At 41.3% G+C, this 23,058-nt stretch overlaps 1 protein-coding gene across 2 annotated transcripts in view; it reads left to right on the plus strand.

Moving 5' to 3' along the window:
* The window catches only part of AGPAT5 (1-acylglycerol-3-phosphate O-acyltransferase 5), a 116,015-nt gene that overhangs the window by 73,539 nt on the left and 19,418 nt on the right, over positions 1-23,058 (plus strand). Inside the window, exon 6 of one of the 2 annotated variants that reach the window (XM_073336235.2) lies at positions 8,083-8,244. The exons of the other annotated variant lie outside the window; for it this stretch is intronic. Within the exon in view, the coding sequence (XP_073192336.1) occupies positions 8,083-8,244 (162 nt within the window). The remainder of the gene's footprint in view (positions 1-8,082; positions 8,245-23,058) is intronic. 2 annotated transcript variants of the gene reach the window in all.

Below are 23,058 nucleotides of genomic sequence, written 5' to 3' on the forward strand. Positions count from 1 at the left end.
GGTTATCTAAATGGAAGCCGTGTTCAGACCAGCCTCAGAGCCAGGCCACTCCCATTCTGCACCAAGCACTTGAGACTCTGTACAAAGTGCTCCTCCGGCAACACGCGCTTCCTGGCACCATTCCCCATCTCCAGTGACGAGAAAGCAGCACACTGACAGAGGGTGCTCACCGATGCAGAAGAAAGACAAACATGGGGAAGGCAGTAGAGTGTGACCAGGCCACTCCTCCAGCCCAGGTCCCACGGTGGCACCATCGACTCCATTCAGAGCATTGAGTCTATCCACCTCGAGGTTTCACATCTTCTGAGAGCTCGGAATGCACTGACGGGTCACTGAGCAGATCCTTTTCCTCTCACCATGAGTGGTCCCTTCACCCGGAATTCACCAGGTTTATCTTCCAAATGGGGTGGGTCTCCTCAGGTAGACTTGTTTGCGACCGAACAGAACAGGAAATGTCATCAGTTCTGCTCACTCTGCAGGCACAGCCCAGGTTCCCTCTCAGATGCCTTCCTGCTTCCCTGGACAGAGCTCCTGTTCTACACATTTCCCCCCAACCCCTCTGGTTCACAAGGTCCTCCTGAAAATCAGATGGGAGAAGGCAAAAGTCTTATAGCTTCAGCATGGGCATGCCAGCAGTGGTTCGTCACGCTACTGGGTCTATCAAGAGCAATCCTGCTTCCACTCTGCCCTGGCCTGATCTCTCAAGACCATGGTCGGTTACGCCACCCAAATCTCGATTCCCTTCACCCACCAGTGCATGGATGTTACATGGCTGAACGCAAAAGAGCAGACCTGTTCATAACAAGTTTGGCAGGTCTTGTTAGGTATTAGGAGGCCATCCACTAGGGCCGAATATAAGCACTTCTCAATTTGGGCATCCCAACAAGGCCTCTCTCCAGTTCCGTCTTCCCTTTAGTCTGTCTCGGACTACTTGCTCCATCTAAAACAGCAAGGTCTGGCCTTCGCATCTTTCAAAGTGCATTTAGCAGCAGTTTCAGCCCTTCACCTACCTGTGAATGGAAGGTCAGTGTTCTCTCACAAGAGGATGGTCCTTTTACTTAAGAGACTGGAGAGACTTTATCCTCAGGTCCATGAGACAATTCCCCCATGCAACTTAAACCTGGTTTTCTCAAGGCTCAAGACTTCACTTTGAGCCACTAATGTCGTGCCCTCTACTGTTTCTCTCTTGGAAGGTCGCCTTCTTGGTGGCGATCACCTCACTCAGAAGGGTCTCTGAAATCAAAGCTCTTATGTCAGAACCACCATACCTGGTTTTCTTCAAGGACAAGGTCCAACTGCGACCCCACCCAGCCTTCCTGCCAAAGGTGGTTTCGCAGTTCCATAGCAACCAGGCCATTTTCCTGTCAGTCTTCTTCCCAAAGCCTCACAAGAACTCAGAAGAGCAGTTGTACATTAGGCGTGCCCTCACCTTCTATATCAAGGGGACTAAATCCTTTCGCAAATCCACACAACTCTTTGTAGCAGTAGCAGAAAGGATGAAAGGGTGTCCAGTGTCAGCCCAGAGAATCTCATCCTGGATAACCTTGTGCATTTGGGCATGTTACGAGCAGGCAAATGTCCCACCTCCAGTCATCTTAACCATTCACTCCATTAGAGCTTGGGCTTCTTCAGCAGCATTCCTAGTGCAGGTTCCAATCCAAGACATTTGCAGGACTGCAACTTGGTTGTTGGTGCATACCTTCACATCGCACTACACCATTACCCAACAGGCTCAAGATGATGCCAGGTTTGGAAGAGCAGTGTTGTTGTCAGCATGTTCATGAACTCCAAGCCCACCTCCTGAGGTACTGCTTATGAGTCGCCTGAATGGACGTGAGCAAGCACTTGAAGAAGAAAAAACAGTTACTAACCTTCCATAACTGTTGTTCTTTAAGATGTGTTGCTCATGTCCATTCCATGACCCACCCTCCTACCCCTCTGTCGGAGTTAGCCAGCAGGAAGGAACTTGAGAGGGTGCGTGGCTGGCAGTACCCCTTATACTGGCGCATAAGCGCACAGCACCAGAGGGAATAGAACTGGCCCAACAGATACCATTGAGGGAAGAATCTCTGGCAGCGGTCGCACACACACCTAATGTGGAATGGACATGAGCAGCACATCTTGAAGAACAGCAGTTATGGAAGGTTAATAACCGGGTTTTTTCTGTAAGTACCTACATGGGGAACAAATATGGAATAATGGGCTCTTCAGACTAGCAGAGAAAAGCATAACACAGTCTAAGGCTGGAAGTTGAAGCTAGACAAAGTCAGACTGGAAATAAGGTGTAAATTTTTAACACTGATGCTACTTAATCATTGAAACAATTTTCCAAGGGTCGTGGTATCACTGGCAATTTTTAAATCAAGATTGGATGTTTTTTCTAAAAGATATAGTCTAGGAATTATTTGAGGAAGTTCTATGACTTGTGTTATACAGGAGGTCAGACTAGATGATCACTGTGGTCCCTTATGGCCTTGAAATCTATGAAAACAGCTTAGCACCTAATAACTCCCATATAGACACCTAAATGAATGACCGGTCATGAAAAGAACTCTGTTCCCATTTAGGCTTGATTTCCAGTTGTGCTCCTCCCCTATTAAGACTAATGATCCCATTCATGGTCATACTTTTTAAAAAAAACTAACAAAACACACTCCTCTGAGTACTGTGTACACACAGAGTTTGAAAATCATGTCAGTATAGAGTTAATTGAACATGCGCAAATCCTAGAGCATTCCTTGAATGTAGAGAGGGTTGGTTTTTTTCTTTGTCTGAATGGATGTAAATGTTTCCAGAAAGATCTACATGGTGATGGTAGCAGGGGGAATGATAAATTTCAGGCCACAAGGAGTATATTTGGGGAAAATGAAGCAACATTAGGTTTGTTGAATGGAACGTCCACACCCATAACTATATAATTGCAGGTACAATACTGTAATCTTCAGCAACATATTTACCGAATAAATATTTTGAAACACAACATAGCGGCATCGTTTGAAGTGACAGTTCACAAAATAGAAAAATATGGCCACCATATTATGCTTCTAAATATTTACATAATTGATGTACAATTGAGTAAACAAATATCACTGGGGCAAGTAGGGCTTGTTGTATATGAGGTGTACCTCATTCAGTGCACTAAATGCACCGATAACAACTATGTGGGTGAAATGAGACAATCATTACACTCTCAAATGAACTCGCATAGAGAAATGATAATAGACAAAAACACTGTATCACCTGTGGGTGAACACTTTTTCACAAAGCAATCACTCTATAGCTGACCTCTGAGTCCTCATCCTGAAAAGATGAGGACTTCACCTTCAAAAGTTGAGCCTGGGAGCTTAAATTCATAACTTTGCTAGATACTAAAAATCATAAACTGAATAGAGACACTGGATTTATGGCTTATTACAACAATCTAGAACCCATTTAACCCTCTTCCCCCCTCCAGCTTTTTTTTTTAATGGTTATTTCTTTCCCCCCTGTAACTGGAGAGGTGTTAATGGGTTGCTTCACCTTGAATGATCTCTCGAAATGTGTTAACTACTTATACTAAACAATCTGTTCCAGCTTCTTTTTAGCTGTGACACTCTGGGTATGTCTACACTGAAATTAAAAACCGATGGCTGGCCCGTGACAGCTGACTTGGGCTTGTGAGGCTCGGGCTTGTGGCTGTTTAATTGCAATGTAGATGTTCGATCTTGGGCTGCAGGGACCCTGTGAGATGGGAAGCTCCCAGAGCTTGGGCTATAGCCCAAGCCCAAATGTCTGCACCACAGTTAAACAGCCCCTTAGCCTGAGCCTTGCAAGCGTGAGTCAGCTGGTTTGGGCCAGCCATGGGTGTCCAACTGCAATGTAGACATACTCTTTTGAGTATCTTCCCACAACGTGAAGAGCTCTGTGTAAGCTCAAAGCTTGTCTTTCTCACCAACAGAAGTTAGTCCATTAAAAGATATTACCTCAGCCACCGTGATGCTCTAATATCCTGGCACCAACGTCGCTATACCATTGCATACTCCTAAAGAAGCAAGATAGGGATAATGACTTATACAGATCCTTTCAACTTTAAGGATCCCAGAGCACTTTAGAAATGAATTGTTTAATAGCACTCAGTAGTACTACAGGGCAATTTCAAAATTTTAGGTCAGGAAGTGAAGGAAATCCCAGAGGTTCTCCCCAAAATACTTCAAGGTGTCTCAAACTTTGTCATAGCATTCTTGTAGGTTTCTGCATTGTAACGATTTATTTAAAGAATGTAGAGGTAACAGATGGTCACTGGCAAACCTTTTCAATGTTTCAATGATTTTGTCAAGTCCTAAGGAAAAAGAAACTGTTAATATTTTAACTCTGTAAATTCAAAAATTCTTAAGCAGTACTGCAGTATTTAATATGTTTACACTCTGCTTTGGAAATTCTGCTGTTCAGTGAGCAGGTGGCCTGGGGAACATTTTTGAGACAGAAATAACAAAAGATAGAATATCTCCTTGTAACAGTTGAGGCTAAAAGTGAGTAACCTCCAAAGCCTTCTGATATTTTACTTGGAGAAGAAATTTTGTTAACAGCAAGAGACTGGAATTTTTCACTTCACATGCGGTCCATTTTATAGAAGTATTTTTAAAACATCAAAACACTGACTTCAAATCATCTGTTTCTGAGATTCAGTGCACGTTCAAACTCTGTGGAACTAGACCATGGTTTCACTGTCAAACAGATAAAAGTACATATATTCTGGACATGCTCAAAAGTATGTTTTCTTATATAGAAATGGATATGGTCAGCCACAGCAATCATGGATTTTAAACATTTTGGTTAAAACTTTTAGGGTGCGATGAAACTATATACTTTTTTGTGTCCAGTCACATAGATCTTCCGACTGAACCAGTGTGCAAGCCATGGGGCACCTCGATGTTCCTCAGGAAAACTCTGAAGGTTTAGCTGTTCAGGGAGTGTAGACCTCTTAACTTTCCTTCAGAGTTGTTTTCTTAATTCCAGATTTCCCAACTACAAATACAGCCACATCTGCTCAACTTATCTTCTGTTATGCACCTGTCAGCTGAAGTAAGCTTTTTTCCCAGTTTTTGTCTAAGCCAGTGGTTCCCAGACTTGCTCCGCCACTTGTGCAGGGAAAGCCCCCGGCGCGCTGGGCCGGTTTGTTTACCTGCTGCATCCACAGGTTCGGCCGATCGCGGCTCCCACTGGCCTGCTCGAGGCCAATGGGAGCTTCTGGAAGCGGCAGCCAGTACATCCCTCGGCCCACGCCGCTTCCAGCAGCTCCCACTGGCCTGGAGCAGTGAACCGCGGCCACTGGGAAGCACAATCGGCCGAACCTGCGGACGCGGCAGGTAAACAAACTGGCCCGGCCCGCCAGGGGCTTTCCCTGCACAAGCAGCAGAACAAGTTTGGGAACCACTGGTCTAAGCCATTTCTGAGACCTCAATTCAGTGTCTCACTTTTAGCAGGAGATAGTCCCATTAACCAATAGTCAATGAGATTATATGTTTAAGAGTATCTTGTTGAATTAGATCTTCATCCGCTCATCTTTACTGTGTGTGAAAAATACAGCAGGTATTCTGGCATCCCCAGGAGGAGTGAGTGTTCCATCCATTTCACTATGTGCCTGCCTGCCTTAATGGAGTTGAGAGTAAGTTACCTTTGAAAACTGTTTTCCCATGAATTGTTGGACTAGTCTTAAACCATATTTGCAAATAACAAGGTGCTTGTTTGCCTGAGGATCTAGTCTTCTTGGAGACCACATAAAACTTTACTGACTTTAATGGGTGTTGTTATAGTTTATTGATGGAAGGCTATGAGCAGTCATTGGCAAATACCATTCATTAGTTCTCATATCTTGAGGGTTTTTAAACGTTTTTTCCTCCTTCCTGGTGGGCAAGGAATTCTTTCCCAGTTATATACAAAGGAAGATACAGAGAATAAACTGGGAGAGTATTCAAGGCTTATGAGTTCTTCAGTTAGCATGAAGAGATATTTTCTAATGGAAACTTTTGAAAGCCCTCCATTTTAAAATTATTAAAAACAAAAAAAAACCCCACAGGCGAGGAGTAAATTTCACAAGAATAAAGCTTCAGTTTCCAGTTGCTAAGCAGCTCCCAGGTCAGATGTGCAAAGATTTCATTTTTCATGTGAAATGCAAAGTGTTTTTAAACAAATATCTTGTCAGTTGTATTAACAAAAATTATACATCATATGGCTTTGCTGAGCTAATCAAAACACACAGCTGCATTACTACTGTCCTAAGGATGGATTGTTTAGTGAGCCAAATGGTATAATTAGCAATAATGGAATAGAAATAAGGAAAGAACAATGTAGGTTGCATCGAAGGGATAATATACTGTGAGATCTGTTAGACTTATAGTAATCTCTCAAGTGAAGTTGTGAAAGCCCCACTGCTTGAATCCATTTTAAATTGGAGTGGTCAAAGCACTCAAGTATATTCTATAGGGAACAGTTATCCACTGCAGATATCTGAACAAAACAACCTTGTCTCTTTTCAGTCTGCAGCTTCTGTGATGCTCCATGATTCACATTATTATCAAAATATTATCTGTAAAATAAATGGGTAGTGATACTTCCTGATACTCATTTCACACCTTAGGTATTATCACTTTCCTTCTATCCTATCTCAACATGATATCTCGTACTGTTTTCTGTTACTGGCTTGATTTTATAGAAGTGTCGAAACAGGATTAATCAAATATCTCCAGGTTAAATGTGATCTGGAGCTGGAGAACGTGCATGTTTTTACTGTCCGTCCTTGCTTTTTTCAAAAATTCTTTAATAGCAGAATCCAATTTGTCATGCTGCTGCTACTATTTCAAACAGTGCTCCCTTGGCAGTGGCGGTATAAGCAGCAGGGATGTGGTGTTGAGCAAAGTGAAAACAAAATTGTAGAGAAAATGGGATGAGGAAGGGCCAGGAACAGAAGTTGCAAAGATGTGTGCACACACAGAGAGGGGGACTGCACCATTAAAGTATAGCCACATCATTTTAGTTAGGAACAGAATTTGGTTACTTGTATGAGGAAAGACCTTTGATTGCCCTTAATCAGCCCCTTCTGGCAAACTGAAAAATTGGATGGTTTCAGAGTAGCAGCCGTGTTAGTCTGTATTCGCAAAAAGAAAAGGAGTACTTGCAGCAGCTCGCTTCGTCGGATGCATCTGATGAAGTGAGCTGTAGCTCACGAAAGCTTATGCTCAAATAAATTGGTTAGTCTCTAAGGTGCCACAAGTACTCCTTTTCTTTTTGAAGAAGTGGAGTTGATGGGCTATCAGAATAACATCTCAGACAGTGGGATGGTTGCGGTTATACAGTGCATTTGAAAGAGGGAGAATTAGTATTTAGGGAGGAGAAACAATGTAAGCATATTGGAATCACCAATTACACTTTGACAGTGGGGCCAAGAATAGCATCCTGTCTAATCACACATAATTTGAATAGATTTCTATGTCACTGATATTGAGGGGTAATGGAACTCAATATTTAGTGGACAAAAAATTTGTTTCACACAGGGAGTAAGATGTTGGGTGAATATTAAACTTGTTTGAATTTACCTGTGTTTATGTTTTGCCTTCTGAGTTGGTTCCAGGAAACAACCTTTATGTTCTAACACTTCTTCACAATTTCAACTCACTTTATACCCCTGTGAGACAGAAAGAAGCTATAGAAGGGACATTTTTTACACTCCCCACTCGTAGAATTTAAATGGTGTTCATTACTACTTACAGAGGTTCCCAAACCTTTCCACAGTGAACCATATATTTAATACAGAGATTGTTTTGTGGACCAGCCTCCCTTTCCATTAACAATCACATAATATCTCTATTGCAACTACACAGTTGTTCAGGTAAAAATACATTAAATATGTTCTATCTTCTTAATACAGTTTAGGAAATGGATATCAGTAGGTGAAACCAGCAACATGTAGCCAGACCGCTCTACACAGACCATAGTTTGGAAACCACTGAACAGTCATCTTTTGAAAATGGCTTTTCCTTTGTATATTTTCAGTATTTAAGTCCAGCTAATTTTATCCTTCCAATGTGTATTTGTGCTCTTTCCTAGGGCTTGCAGTATTAAAACATGTGCTGACGCCACGTGTAAAGGCAACTCATGTTGCCATTGACTCAATGAAGAATTACTTAGATGCAGTTTATGATGTTACAGTAGCATATGAAGGTACTGTGGACCACAAAGGGCAAAGAAAAGTGGCACCATCCATGACTGGTGAGTTGACATTATTTATTAATTCATACATGCACTTATAAAAATACAGGGCCAGATCCATCGCACAGCTCAGTTTGCGCTGCTCAGATGGTTAATAGCAGCAGTATAGCTTGGTGAATCCAACCCACTGAGGACCTTGCATTGGGGATCCATGGATGATGAACATATATAGTGACTCCTACACAATTTGGTAGGAGGTTCCCAAACTGTAGGCTCCTATACCAGGTCACTGCTTCTGGCTCTCAATTCAGGGAGTATTCCCATGGCCAAGTCCTGCCAAATGATTAAGATGAACTCTTGTGGCCATTGGCAGCCAGATGACATTAACTTTTAGGCTTGTGCTGACTCCAGGTTTGGGAGACTATAACAGTTGCTTAACGCCTTCCTCTCTGGCCCCCCTATTTTTGTCATGCTTTTGGATTTCTGTGGAACAGCTTAGAGTATAACTGCTAAAATTTACATGGGAAAGTATACACTTAATAATATTATTTGAAAAATTAAAATACAATTATTACAGTTTAATGTAATCTAAAATCTTATAGGAAAATATAGCATTTTGTCTCCTAGGCCCAACCAAGTCATATGGACACATGTCCAATAAAACTTTAAACAGTGTCAATTTTAAATCAACATCTTTTATTGCACTGTAGCTTTTCCAGAGGTTTTTTTTTTTTTTAATATAACCTTCTGCTCTTATAAAGTTCAATTGCTTTCAATTATCATGTGCTATTAGGATGAATTAATGGAGATTTCTAACTTAACTAAGTAGTAGTAGTTCCTTTAACTCTCTTAAAACAGGAGACAGAATTTATTTTTTACTGTAACAAAGTAACTCAAGTTTGCTTGCAACCGTATTGACATGCCAGATGTTTTCCTTTTGCCAGCTTCAATTGGTGAATTATCATCACTTCTAGGCATCACTATCTGGATACATTAAGTTTCCTTTGTCAGTAATGAAGGCCAAAATGTTCATTGTCAAACCTGATCTTTAATTGTAATTTGTCTTTTCAGTACATTAGAAATCTGACTTTGCATATTAGCTGACTAGGCCTTTTTGACTTCAGAGTCTGCTTTGGTGCAGAATTGTTTTTTTAAGTCGGGACAAGACTAAAAAGGATTGCATGAGCATTTTTACTCTATTCTATAAATATAAAGTATGCAGCTGAGCTTTGGGTTACTCTTCTGTGCTAGTATGAAGGAGGAGCCTGGATCTTTATCTAACCAATATGACCATTGTTTTGTTACAGTTTAATGGTGGGTTTCTTGTACAAATCTTAAGTGTGACCCACACGTTTTTTTCAAAATAATTATTCAACATATTCCTTCATTGCAAAAATTATGTATATAAAAATCTGTCTTTTCAGAGACCTTCAGGTCTCCTTACAGATAGACATTCCTTATTCTTCTTCCATCTAAGAATAACTCTTAGATGGTAGACAGAAATGTAGTTCAGCTGTTCCCAAATCCAAATTATTTTTTGTTCAATTATAAAATATTTTCAAGAACATTTGAAACTTTTTGCTGTGACTTGCATTTTTTTCCCTATTTAATGTTCCGAACTCCAAAAACATTTTGTCTCCTAGGCCCAACCTAGTCATATGAACGCATGTCCAATAAAACTTTAAACAGTGTCAATTTTTAATCAACATTTTATTGCACTGTAGCTTTTCCAGAATTTTTTTAATATAACTTCCTGCTCTCAAAGTTCAATTGACTTCCCCATTACTGTTATAATACAAGTTTGTTTATTAAATATATTTGTCTAGTTATTTTAGGTAAGGATTCCATACATTATTACTTTTCATCTTAAAGTTCTCTTCAAACTTTTTTGGCAGCTCCCTTGTACTGAGTATTGCCAAGATGCACTTTTGTAAAACCTGATTCAGTTCGTAATTCTGCAAGCCTGATGAACATCTGTAGTGAACATTTTGAGAACACTATTTTCCATTCAGTTCTTCAATATTAACATTTAGCTTTCTCTTTTTTTAAAAAAAAAATCTTTTTGAACTTTTATCTTGTCTTAAGTGTTATGATCAACGAATATATTCTGTTTGTAAAGTGCTGCGTAAGTTTATGATAAACAAATATATAAAAAAATTTGAGATGTATCCTTCGGCCAACTAATTGTGAAGGTTGAGATGATTACGGCCTCACACTTGTTCGTACTTTCAGCAACAGAAAAAATAACACATGTGATGAACATTCAGCTAAATAGTTATTTTATTCATAACCAAGTAGCCGTATGAAACATCTATCCAAAACATACCAGATTCTTGTAATAGTCACATAATCTACGTAATTTATTATTGGACGTATAAAAGCTAGGGCTGTTAAGTGATTAAAAAAATGATGATTAATCATGCAATTAAAAAAATTAATCATGATTAATTGCTTTGTTAATAATAGAATACCATTTATTTAAATATTTTTGGATGTTTTCTACATTTTCAAATATATTGATTTCAATTACAACACAATACAGTGTACAGTGCTCATGTTATATATTTTTATTACAAATATTTGTGCTGTAAAAAACAAAAGAAATAGTATTTTTCAATTCATCTCATACAAGTACTGTAATGCAATCTCTTTATCATGAAAGTTGAACTTACAAATGTGGAATTATATACAAAAAAAAACTGCATTCAAAAACAAAACAATGTAAAACTTTAAAGCCTACAAGTCCACTCAGTCCTACTTCTTGTTCAGCTAGTCATTCATACAAACAAGTTTGTTTACATTTGCAGGAGATAATGCTGTCCACTTCTTGTTTACAATGTCACCTGAAAGCGAGGACAGACGTTTGCATAGTACTGTTGTAGCCGGAGTTGCAAGATTTTTACGTGCCAGATGTGCTAAAGATTCATATGTCCTTTCATCTTCAACCATCATTCCAGAAGACATGCATCCATGCTGATGACAGATTCTGCTCGATAATGATCCAAAGCAGTGCAGACCAACGCATGTTCACTTTCATCATCTGAGTCACATGCCACCAGCAGAAGGTTGATTTTCTTTTTTGATGGTTTCGGGTTCTGAAGTTTCCACACCTAGGTGTTGCTCTTTTAAGACTTCTGAAAGCATGCTCCACACCTCGTCCCTCTCAGATTTTGTAAGACACTTCAGATTCTTAAACCTTGGAATGAGTGCTGTAGCTATCTTTAGAAATCTCACACTGGTACTTTCTTTGCATTTTGTCAAATATGCAGTGAAAGTGTTCTTAAAACGAACATGTGCTGGGTCACCGTCCGAGACTGCTATAATATGAAATACTTGTCAGAATGCAGGTAAAACAGAGCAGGAGACATACTATTCTCTCCCTAGGAGTTAAGTCAAAATTTAAGTATATTATTTTTTTAATAAGCGTCGTGATCATGAAGGCATTGCCTCTGGAATGGTGGCCAAAGCGTAAAGGGGCATACAAATGTTTAGCATATCTGGCAAGTAAATACCTTGCAGTGCCAGCTACAAAAGTGCCATGCAAACCCCTGTTGTCACTTTCAGGTGACATTGTAAATAAGAAGCCGGCAGCATTATCTCCCGCAAATGTAAAGAAACTTGTTTGTCTTAGCGATTGGCTGAACAAGAGGTAGGACTGAGTGGACTTGTAGGCTCTAAAGTTTTACATTGCATTGTTTTTCACTGCAGTTATGTAACAAAAAAAAATCTACATTTGTAAGTTGCACTATCACAATAGAGACATTGCATAATAGTAGTTGTATGAAGTGAATTGAAAAATACTATTTTTTATCTTTTTTATAGTGCAAATATTTGTAATCAAAATAATATTTTGAAGTGAACAATGTATACTTTATTCTGTGTTGTAATTGAAATCAATATATTTGAAAATATAGAAAAACATCCAAAGATAGTTAATACATTTCAATTTGTATTCTATTAACAGTGCGATTAATTGCGATTAATTTTTTCAGTTGTGATTTACTTTTTTTGAGTTAATCACGTGAGTTAACTGCGATTAATCAACAGCCCTCGTAAGGATATATGAAAAATTACTAATATGGTCATTGTTGTCATTCTCTTCAACCCTCAAGCCACAAAATAGAAGAAAAGTATATGTTCTGAAAAGTCAAGACCATTCTACCATTTGCCAGGCAATAGCCGAAGAACTGTTTTGTTCAAGAATTAATATAACATGGTTTGAGGGCACTGGGAATCAATACAGAAAAATTCCTAAAATTACTATTATAGAACATCCAGTATATGATATGTAGATATTCATGTCAGAATTAAAAGGGGAAAAAAATGTAACTCACATCAAAAACAAAATGGCAGCACAATCATGTTAACTTCCAAAAGAAGATAAAGTTGACATTCCTTTTTCAATTTAGTAGCTTTGATTGGAATTTATTGCATGGAAAACAAACTTTTGATAAGCACAACTCTAATTGAAGGCAATAGATTTATTATGTTAAAGCATTATTTCCCATGTGAATGAAATTTGACTTCCATAAAGTTAAAACATATTTCTCAAGAAATCCAACATGTTTTCATAACTGTAAAACAAAATTCTTCACAAAAGCCCCTGTCATTCTCAGAACCCATGTGTGTCTAGGGACTTGGTTAATTCTTTGCTCACAATTTTTGTTCAGTGGTAGTCATGAGTAAGGCTACGCTGTAGTCACGGGTATTTTTAGTACAAGTCATGGACAGGTCACAGGCAGTAAACAAAAATTCATGGCCCGTGACCTGTCCATGACTTGTACTAAAAATACCCGTGACTAAATCTTGAGGGGAGGTATCGCCAGTGCGGCCCAGGGATCACTGTGGGTGCAGGGGGTGGCCCGGGACCCCACTGGTGCTGGGGAGGTGATTGGCAAGGCTGACAGGCTTCCTACCTGGCTCCTCGCACCACCCTGGAAGCAGCGACATATCCCTCCCTCAGCTTCTAGCTCTGTGTGCTGCCCCCACCTCAAGCATCGGCTCTGCAGTTCCCATTGGCTGGGAACCGCAGCCAATGGGAGCTGCGGGGGCGGTGCCTGCAGGCAGAGGCAGCGCACGGAGCTAGAAGCTGAGGAGGAGGGACATGTCGCCACTTCTAAGGAGCCTCCCATGGTAAGTGCCACCCAGAGCCCGCACCCCTCCCACTCCCCAGCCCTGATTCTCCTTCCACACGCACCCAAACTGCTGCTTGGTGGGGGAAGGACACAGTGGCCCAAGACAGACCCAGCAAAGGCTGGTGCAGCTGGCCCAGGGGCTGCCTGAGCTCCTCAGGCAGCCCTCGGGCCAGCTGCTGCAGAAGTCACGGAGGTCTCGGAAAGTCACGGAATCTGTGATCTCCGTGACAAACTCGCAGCCTTAATCATGAGAGAGAAGGTAAAGTGGGCACTACGTACTCTATGGTTAAAATACAGTGCCTCTCCAGACAAGCAAGATGTTGTCAATGTAAATGACTAAAGAAACAGAACCTAAGAACTGTATTAGATCAGACCAATGGTCCATCTAGCCCAGTATCATGTCTCTGACAGTGGCCAGTGACAGATGCTTCAGAGGGAATTGACAAAACATTTGACAGAATTTACAGTCAATTCTGAAAAGTCCTTGTGGCACCTTAGAGACTAACAAATTTATTTGGGCATAAGCTTTTGTGGGCTAAAGCCCACTTCCCTCAGATGCATGGAGTGAAAAATACAGTAAGCAGTATACATATACAGCACATGAAAAGATGGGAGTTGCTTTACCAAGTGTTGGGGGGGGGGTCAGTGCTAACGAGGCCAATTCAGCTAAGGTGGAAGTGGCCTATTCTCAACAGTTGAAAAGAAGGGGTGAATATCAAGAGAGGGAAAATTACTTTTGTAGTGCTAATGAGGCCAATGCAATCAAGGTGGATGTCGGCCATTTCCAACAGTTGACAAGAAGGTGTGAGTATTAGCAGAGGGAAAATTACTTTTTGTAATCAATTCTAAGTCAGCCTCTGTCATCCAGTCTCAGTTTCTGGCAGTTGGAGGTTTAGGGACACCTGGAGCATGGGGTTGCGTCCCTAATAGCTGTTGATGTACCTATCCTCCATGAACTTACCTAATTCTTTTTTTAACCGTTATACTTTTGGCCTTCACAACATCATTTAGACTGCAAGATTTTGTATTTATAGTTGGAAGGTTTTTTATTCCAATATGCATTACTTTGCACTTTTCAACATAGAATTTCATTTGCTATTTTGTCACTCAGTCACCTAGTTTAAATGAGATTCCTTTGTGGTTCTTCACTGTCCACTTTGGACTTAACTGCCTTGAGTAATTTTGTTTCATCTGCACATTTTTCCACCTGACTGTTCACCCACTTTTCCAGATAATTTATGAACATGTTGAACAGCACAGGTTCCAGTACAGATCCTTGGTGAACCCTGTGTTGTGTCTCTTTTCACTGTGAAAACTAACCATTTGTTCCTACCCTTTGTTTCCTATCTATTAACCAGTTACTGATCCAGGGGAAGATCTTCCCACTTATCTCATGACACCTTAGTTTACTTAAGAGCTTTAGTTGTGGGATCTTGTTGCAGGCTTTCTGAAATCCAAGTACACTATAGTCACTGAAACACTTGTGTCCCCATGCTTTTTGACTCCCTCAGAGAATTCTAATTGATTGGTGGGGCATGATTTTCCTTTTCAATAGTTATGTTGACTCTTCCCCAACCTATCTTTTTCATCTCTGTGTCTAATAATTCTGTTCTTTACTTTCAACTAATTTGCTTGGTACTGGATTTAGACTTGCCAGGATTGCCTCTGGAGCTTTTTTTAAAAATCAAAATGATATTTGCTACTGTCCAGTCAACTGTTTCAGAGGCTGACTTAAGCAATAGGTTACATACCACAATTAGTAGTTCTGCGGGAAGCGGCGTGGCCCGGGCCACCACTTCCCTCCGTTCACATTGGCCAGGAACGGCGAACCGCGGCCACTGGGAGCTGCGAGCGGCCATATCTGCAGACACTCAGGTAAACAACGTGTCTCACAGCCCGCCAGGGGCTTACCCTGAACAAGCCGCAAACTGAGTTTGGGAACCCCTAGTCTACTGGCACCACTGATTGTTTGACAGACTTTCTGCTTCAGATGTACTTTAAAGAAAATTGCTGTTCGTGTCTTTTGTTAGTAGTCCTTCAAATTCTTTTTTGGCCTGCTTTATACTTCTACATTTGACTTGCCAGATTTTGTTCCTTTCTATTTTCCTCACTACGATTTGACTTCCAATTTTTAAAAATATGCCTTTTTGCTTCTTATCACCTCTTTTTTACTCTTGTTTAGCCATGGTAGGATTTTTTGGTCCTCTTATTTTTTTTTTAATTTGGGATATACATTTAATTTGAGTCTCTATTATGGTGTTTTTTAAATAGTTTCTGTGCAGCTTACAGGCATTTTGCTCTTGTGACTGGTCCTCTTAATTTCCATTTAACTAGCTTCCTCATTTTTGTGTAGTTTTCCTTTTTGAAATTAAATGCTACTGTGATGGGTTTCTTCAGTATTCCCCACCCCTCAAAGGATGTTACCTTATGGTCGCTATTGCCAAGCGGTTCAGCTATAGTCATCTCTTAGGACCTCATCCTGTATACCACTTAAGACTAAATCAAGAATTCCTTTCCCCTTCAGGGTCTCAGGAATAGCTGCTTTGAGAAGCAGTCAGATGGTGTCTAGAAATGTTATCTGTCCTGAGGTGAGGGGTACCGACTATGGGGATAGTTGAAAGCCCCATTATTATTGGGTTTTCTTTTTTGTAGCCTCTCTAATCTCCCTGAGCATTTCACAGTCAATGGCCTCATACTGGTCAGGTGGTCAATAGTATATTCTTACTGCTATATCCTTATTTTTCAGCCAAGGAATTTCTATCCATAAGGGTTCCATCGTATATTTGATTCATTTAAGATTTTTACTATATTTGACTATGCTTTCTTTAACTTAGTATCACTCCCAGCTACTCTGTCATTCCTGTGTATTTTGTATTCTGCTATTACTGTGTTCCATTGATGACCATTGGTCCACCAAGTTTCTGTGATGACTATTATATCAGTATCCTCATTTAATACCATACACTCAAGTTCATCCATCTTAGAATTTAGACTTCTAGCATTTGTATACAAGCACTTATAAAATTTGTCTATATTTAGTTATCTGCCTTCATGTGATGTAATGGAATGGGACTCTTTTTCATTTGAGTATTTTTCTTCATTTCCTGTTTGTACTTTATCAACTTCTGTCCTCACTCTATTATCCTAGGAAAGAGGAATCTCCTTTAATAAATTCTTCCCTATGGGATGTCTCTGTCCAAACCATGTGCTCCTCCACCCCAATCAGCTTTCCCTCAGACCTTAGTTTAAAAATTGTGCCAAGAATACCCGTCCTCCATTCCTCATCCCAATCTCAGCAATATCTCAGGAGTCTCCAAGCATGCCTGTTCGTAACTCCCCATCCAGAGGGGCAGAGCATCCCCAGATCCTGGTGCGCACACATTAGAGTGCCCTAGAAGGGCAGTTATCAAAGAGCACTTCGGAGGGAAGGATGGTGAGAAGAAGGGCTTAGCCCATCTCTCCCCCCCGAAAGGCAAGTCCTCTCCAGTGCCTGGCTTACATGAAGGGGGACATGGAGGGGAGTCAGATACCCATAAATGGTTAACCACCTTCCCACCCATCCTGATCCTGGCACACATACAGGAGCACAGGGAATGGGGCTCAAAGAGAGGCAAGATCCTCATATCTCAGCAGGGAGAGGGGCTGTGACCCTCCTAGATGGTCCTGACACACACACAAAAGTAGTGAGTGGGGCTCAGACCCGCCCAGATCCTGCCCCACACTCAGAAGGCAAGAATGTAGGTGTGAGGCAGCCCTGCCCCTATTCTCCCCCGCCTCTCCCTTCCCTGTGTCCCTTACCTCTTCCACCTCCCTCCCATTGAGGTAGGCCCAAACCCCCGACCCCTTTCCTCCCACTCTCCCATCCATAAAATGCCCCTCCCCTTCCAGCAAACATTTGTATGTCTAATTATTTTTGCAAAAATACTTTGATTACACCCCACACCACCCCCATCAGAGACAGATTTTTAGCAATATGCCTTGTGTTTGAGGTGGGACTCAAACTGACGCTCATTGGATGTGCCAGTTTCAGAAGGAGTACTGCTTATCTTGAGCCATCTAGTTGATGTGAAACTTTCAGCACTAAATCCCGTTGGCTCCTCTGTCTGTGTATGCTCAGTGTAATCTGTTTGGTGCAATGCCAAACATTGCAAAGGTTGAAGTGCCTAATTAAAGAACTAAACCCTTTGGCTAATAATATTTTCCAAGCTAATGCACTCTATTGGAATCGCTCACAAGCACTTGAGACCCTCGTGTAATCATCTCAGCCCTCGTTTGATCTGTATCTGCACAAAAATTAGCTGCTAGAATGTGTCAGCTTGAAGAAAAGCTGTTTGATTCCAGGGCTATGTCTTGAGAACTCCTTGTTTAAATAGCCCCAAATTTGGATCACTGACCAAACCCCATGCCCCCATGAGGCACACAAAATTTAAAGGCAATCTGAGTAACCACACAGATTTTAGAGTATTTAGAAGAGTCGGGCTTTATACATAAAGCTGGTTTTAATCTGAGGCCTTGTCTACCCTATGAAATTAGGTCGATTTTATAAAAGTCGATTTTTAGAAACCAATTTTATACAGTCAATTGCGTATCTCCACACTAAGCGCATTAAGTCGGCGGAGTGTGTCCTCACTACCGTGGCTAGCGTCAACTTACAGAGCGGTGCTCGGTGGGTGGCTATTCCACAGTTCCCGCAGTCGCCACTGCCCATTGGAATTCTGGGTTAAGCTCCCAATGCCTGATGGGGCAAAAACGTTGTTGGGGGTGGTTTTGGATACATGTCATCAGGCCTCCCTCTCTCCGTGAAAGCAATGGCAGACAATTGTCTTGCACCTTTTTACCTGGGTTACCCATGCAGATGCCATACCACGGCAAGCATGGAGCCTGCTCAGCTCACCGTACGTCTCCTGGGTGCTGCTGGCAGATGCGGTACTGCATTGCTACACAGCAACAGCTCCTTGCCTTCGCGGCAGACAGTGCAGTAGGACTGATAGCCGTCGTACGTCTCCTGGGTGCTCCTGGCAGACCTCGGTGAAGTCCACAGACATGGCTATCCTCCTCTTAAAGCACCGAATGGGAGCCAGAGACTCCAGGTCATTCTCTTCTTTAAGTTTCGTCTCATGGAGATTCAGTCCTGCCTGGAATATCATGCGAGCTGGAGGCTTCTGCCTCAGGCTGCTGTTCCAGCTGGCAGCACCGTGCAGTCACACCTACCCCTGGCTCCCATGGCTCGTGAAGCCTGGACAGAAATAAGGAGCAGTTCAACTATAGGCTGAGCAAGTGCAGAATGGTGGTAGAATGTGCTTTTGGACGTTTAAAACTTGCTGGCGCTGTTTGCTGACTAGGTCAGACCTCAGCACAACCAACATTCCGATTGTTATTGCTGCTTGCTGTGTGCTCCATAATATCTGTGACAGTAAGGGGGAGACATTTATGGTGGGGTTGGAGGTTGAAGCAAATCGCCTGGTGTCCGATTTTGAGCAGCCAGACACCAGGGCAATTAGAAGAGCACAGCAAGGCGCGCCGCACATCAGAGAGGCTTTAAAAACCAGAATCCTGGCTGGCCAGTCTTCGGTGTTACAGTTGTGTGTGTTTCTCCTCGATGCAAACCCGCCTCCTTCGTTGATTTTAATTCCCTGTAAGCCAATCACTCTCACCCTTCGAAATAAAGTAACTGTTGTTTTGAAACCATGCATTCTTTCTTTATTCATTTTTTAAAAATGAGATAATGGACAAGGTAGCCCGGGTGGGGTGGGGGAGGAGGGAAGGGCAAGGCCACATTGCTTATTGTAGCCACACTAAAAATCAAACTGTTTGAATGACAGCCTTCTGTTGTTTGGGCCATTCTCTGGAGTGGAGTGGCTGGGTGCCTGGAGCCTCCCCCTCTGCGTTCTTGGGCATCTGGGTGAGGAGGCTACCATGGAGAGGAGGGTAGGCGGTTATACAGTGGATGCAGCACGGGTCTGTGCTCTTGTTGGCTTTCCTGCAACTCCAACAGATGCTTCATCATGTTGGTTTGCTCCCCCAACAGATGCTTCGTCATGTCCATTTGCTGCCCCAATTAGCCTCAGTATTGCGTCCTGCCTCCGCTCTTCACGCTCACTTAATTCTTTCCTGGCCTCTGCCACTGAATGCCTCCATGTATTAAGCTGTGCCCTATCAGTGCAGGAGGACTACATGAGCTCGGAAAACATGTCATCGTGAGTGTGGTTTTTTTCCGCCTTCTAATCTGCGATAACCTCAGGGACGGAGATGATAGGGGATTCTAGGCTCTACGATTCTGGGGGGACTACGTGGTCACCTGTGCAGCCGAGTTTGCCACACTGACCAAACAGGAAATGAAATTCAAAAGTTCCCAGGGCTTTTCCTGTGTACCTGGCTAGTGCATCAGAGTTGAAAGTGCTGTCCGGAGCGGTCACAATGGAGCACTTCGGGATAGCTCCTGGAGGCCAATCTCGTCAATTTGCATCCGCACTACCCCAAATTCAACCAAGCAAGGTCAATTTTAGTGCTGTTCCCCCCCTTGTTGGGGAGAAGTACAGAAGTCTATTTTAAGAGCCCTTTCAGTCGACGGAACGGGGTTGGTTGTGTGGACGCAGTTTTTTTCTTAAATTGACCTAACACAGCTAAATTCGACCTAACCCTGTAGTGTAGACCAGGCCTTAACTATAGCAAAGTTGGTGCAAGGCTCCTTGCTGCTGTGGTACTGCATCACAATCCAACCCCAATCACTGAATGAAAGTTCTTCCTATTTGTTGGTTATTCATTGCCTCTTGTGACATAAGTGAGTGGTCTCAGTCAAGTTTCTTGAGGACATCCCTCAAAAGAACTGGTGGTTACACAATATTATCTTCTCCCACACCTCTCAAGTTGGTATCTCCTGGTAAGGGATGAGACAGTTTGGTGGACCAGTTTGGGGAAGCTTGCACTGCTAGTTACCTGTTTATTTTTAATAATCTCTGTTAGACTCCAGTGTTGTCATTGGTACTTCAGTGAACACGAAATTCATATTTGTCTCTTTATATACTCTGCCTGGGGTTTTTAACACAAGCAGATGGTATTTATCTGGGATTCGAGATTAAATAAAGTGTGAAGTAGTAGCATCTGACAATGATAAACACTGAATAAAGATAGCAAGTGACATAAAGATAGACTCTGTGTTACAGGAGCCAAAGGAAATCCTGAAAAGTACTGACTGAGCCCTATCGCCATTCCAGACAACATGATCTGAAAAGTTTTGTTTTGTTTTATAGTTACTACAGCATTTTGGTCAATATAACCTGAGAGGATTAAACCAGTTTGACTTTCTTGAGGGAAAATGATGCCTTTCTTATTCCTTAAATTTTTGGTACAATCTAATAAAATGGTAGATAAGTAACCCAGTGAGAATAATTTCCTGGATTTTTCAAAAGCATTTAGATTAAATCCCTCAAAAGATGATTAATGAAGATTGAATTGCTATGGATTAATGGTCAATATCTTGTGAATTAAAAGATGGCTAACAGATAGAAAATAGTCATAGTGAGTGATTACCACCTGATGTAGTGAGGAGGTAATAGTGGGTTAGCCAGAGTGCAGCGTCAATAAAAAGAAATCCGAGATATAGAAAATAATCCTCATCAGGAGTACTGGCCAAATTTTATTTAACCTTTTATGTCTTAAGCTCCAAAGAAAGGTAATAGAGATAGCTAGAGATATGATGTAAGAATCTGAAACTAGATGTACTAACCTGTTAAAGAAAAGAGTGAGAGGGGCTTGAATAGCTAATTGGAATGATGATGGTCATAGTGAGAAATGGTTGAGTCACATCACTTCAACCTGTCCCTTAATATAAGAGCAAAGGGACACTTAGCGAAAATTAAAGAACTGTGAATTTAGAGCAGGGGAAGTAAAGAAAACACTACCATTCTTGATGCTGCGTATTGTTGGCATGTGGAATTCAGTACTGCAGAAAGTAATTGACCTGAGTATGTGGCTGGCTTTTGAATATGACTAGATAACTAGATGCCTTGAACAACCTCTGAATAGGTAAAAGCTAAAATAAAAATACTTCTATTTCCTGGTGTAAACTTTCAATTTGAAAGATGCAGGAGGAATTTTCATTTAAGAAACTTTTAGCTTGAGTGACAGGTTTCAGAGTAGCAGCCATGTTAGTCTGTATTCACAAAAAGAACAGTACTTGTGGCACCTTAGAGACTACCAAATTTATTAGAGCATAAGCTTTCTTGAGCTACAGCTCACTTCATCAGATGCATAGAATGGAACATATAAGATATATACACACACATATATACATACAAGTAAGAAGTTACCATACAAACTGTGAAAAGCTAATTAGTTAAGATGAGCTATTATCAGCAGGAGAAAAAAACTTTTGTAGTGATGATCAAGATGGCCCATTTAGACAGTTGACAAGAAGGTGTCAGGATACTTAACTTCAGGAAATAGATTCAATATGTGTAATGACCCAGCCACTCCCTGTCTCTAGTCAAACCCAAGTTAATGGTATCTAGTTTGCATATTCAAGCTCAGCAGTTTCTCCTTGGAGTCTGTTTTTGAAGCTTTTCTGTTGCAAAATTGCCACCCTTAGATCTTTTACTGAGTGGCCACAGAGGTTGAAGTTTCAGAGTAGCAGCCGTGTTAGTCTGTATCTGCAAAAAGAAAAGGAGGACTTGTGGCACCTTAGATACTAACAAATTTATTTGAGCAAAAGCTTTCATGAGCTACAGCTTACTTCATCGGATGCATTCAGTGGAAAATACAGTGGGGAGATTTATATACACAGAGAACATGAAACAATGGGTGTTACCATACACACTGTAAGGAGAGTGATCAGGTAAGGTGAGCTACGACCAGTAGGGGGCGGGGGGAAAACCTTTTGTAGTGATAATCAAGGTGGACCATTTCCAGCAGTTGACAAGAACGTCTGAGGAACAGCGGGGTGGGGGGATTAGTTTTACTTTGTATAATGACCCATCCGCTCCCAGTTTTTATTCAAGCATAAGTTAATTGTATCCAGTTTGCAAATTAATTCCAATTCAGCAGTCTCTCGTTGGAGTCTGTTTTTGAAGTTTTTTTGTTGAAGTATTACCACTTTTAGGTCTGTAATCGAGTGACCAAAGAGATTGAAGTTTTTGAATGTTATGATTCCTGATGTCTGATTTATGTCCATTTATTCTTTTGCGTAGAAACTGTCCAGTTTGGCCAATGTACATGGCAGAGGGGCATTGCTGGCACATGATCACATATATCACATTGGTAGATGTGCAGGTGAACGAGCCCCTGATGGCGTGGCTAATGTGATTAGGTCCTATCATGGTGTCACTTGAATAAATATTTGTGGCCAGTCAGTAAAAGATCTAAGGGTGGCAATTTTGCAACAGAAAAGCTTCAAAAACAGACTCCAAGGAGAAACTGCTGAGCTTGAATTAATATGCAAACTAGATACTAGAGACTGGGAGTGGCTGGGTCATTACACATATTGAATCTATTTCTTGAAGTTAAGTATCCTGACACCTTCTTGTCAACTGTCTAAATGGGCCATCTTGATTATCACTACAAAAGTTTTTTTTCTCCTGCTGATAATAGCTCATCTTAACAAATTAGCCTCTCACAGTTTGTATGTTTCCACGATATGCATCTGATGAAGTGAGCTGTAGCTCACGAAAGCTTATGCTCTAATAAATTGGTTAGTCCCTAAGGTGCCACAAGTACTCCTTTTCTTTTTGCGAATACAGACTAA

Source organism: Lepidochelys kempii, chromosome 3 (genome assembly GCF_965140285.1).
Source record: "Lepidochelys kempii isolate rLepKem1 chromosome 3, rLepKem1.hap1, whole genome shotgun sequence".
NCBI classification, from domain to species: Eukaryota; Metazoa; Chordata; order Testudines; family Cheloniidae; genus Lepidochelys; species Lepidochelys kempii.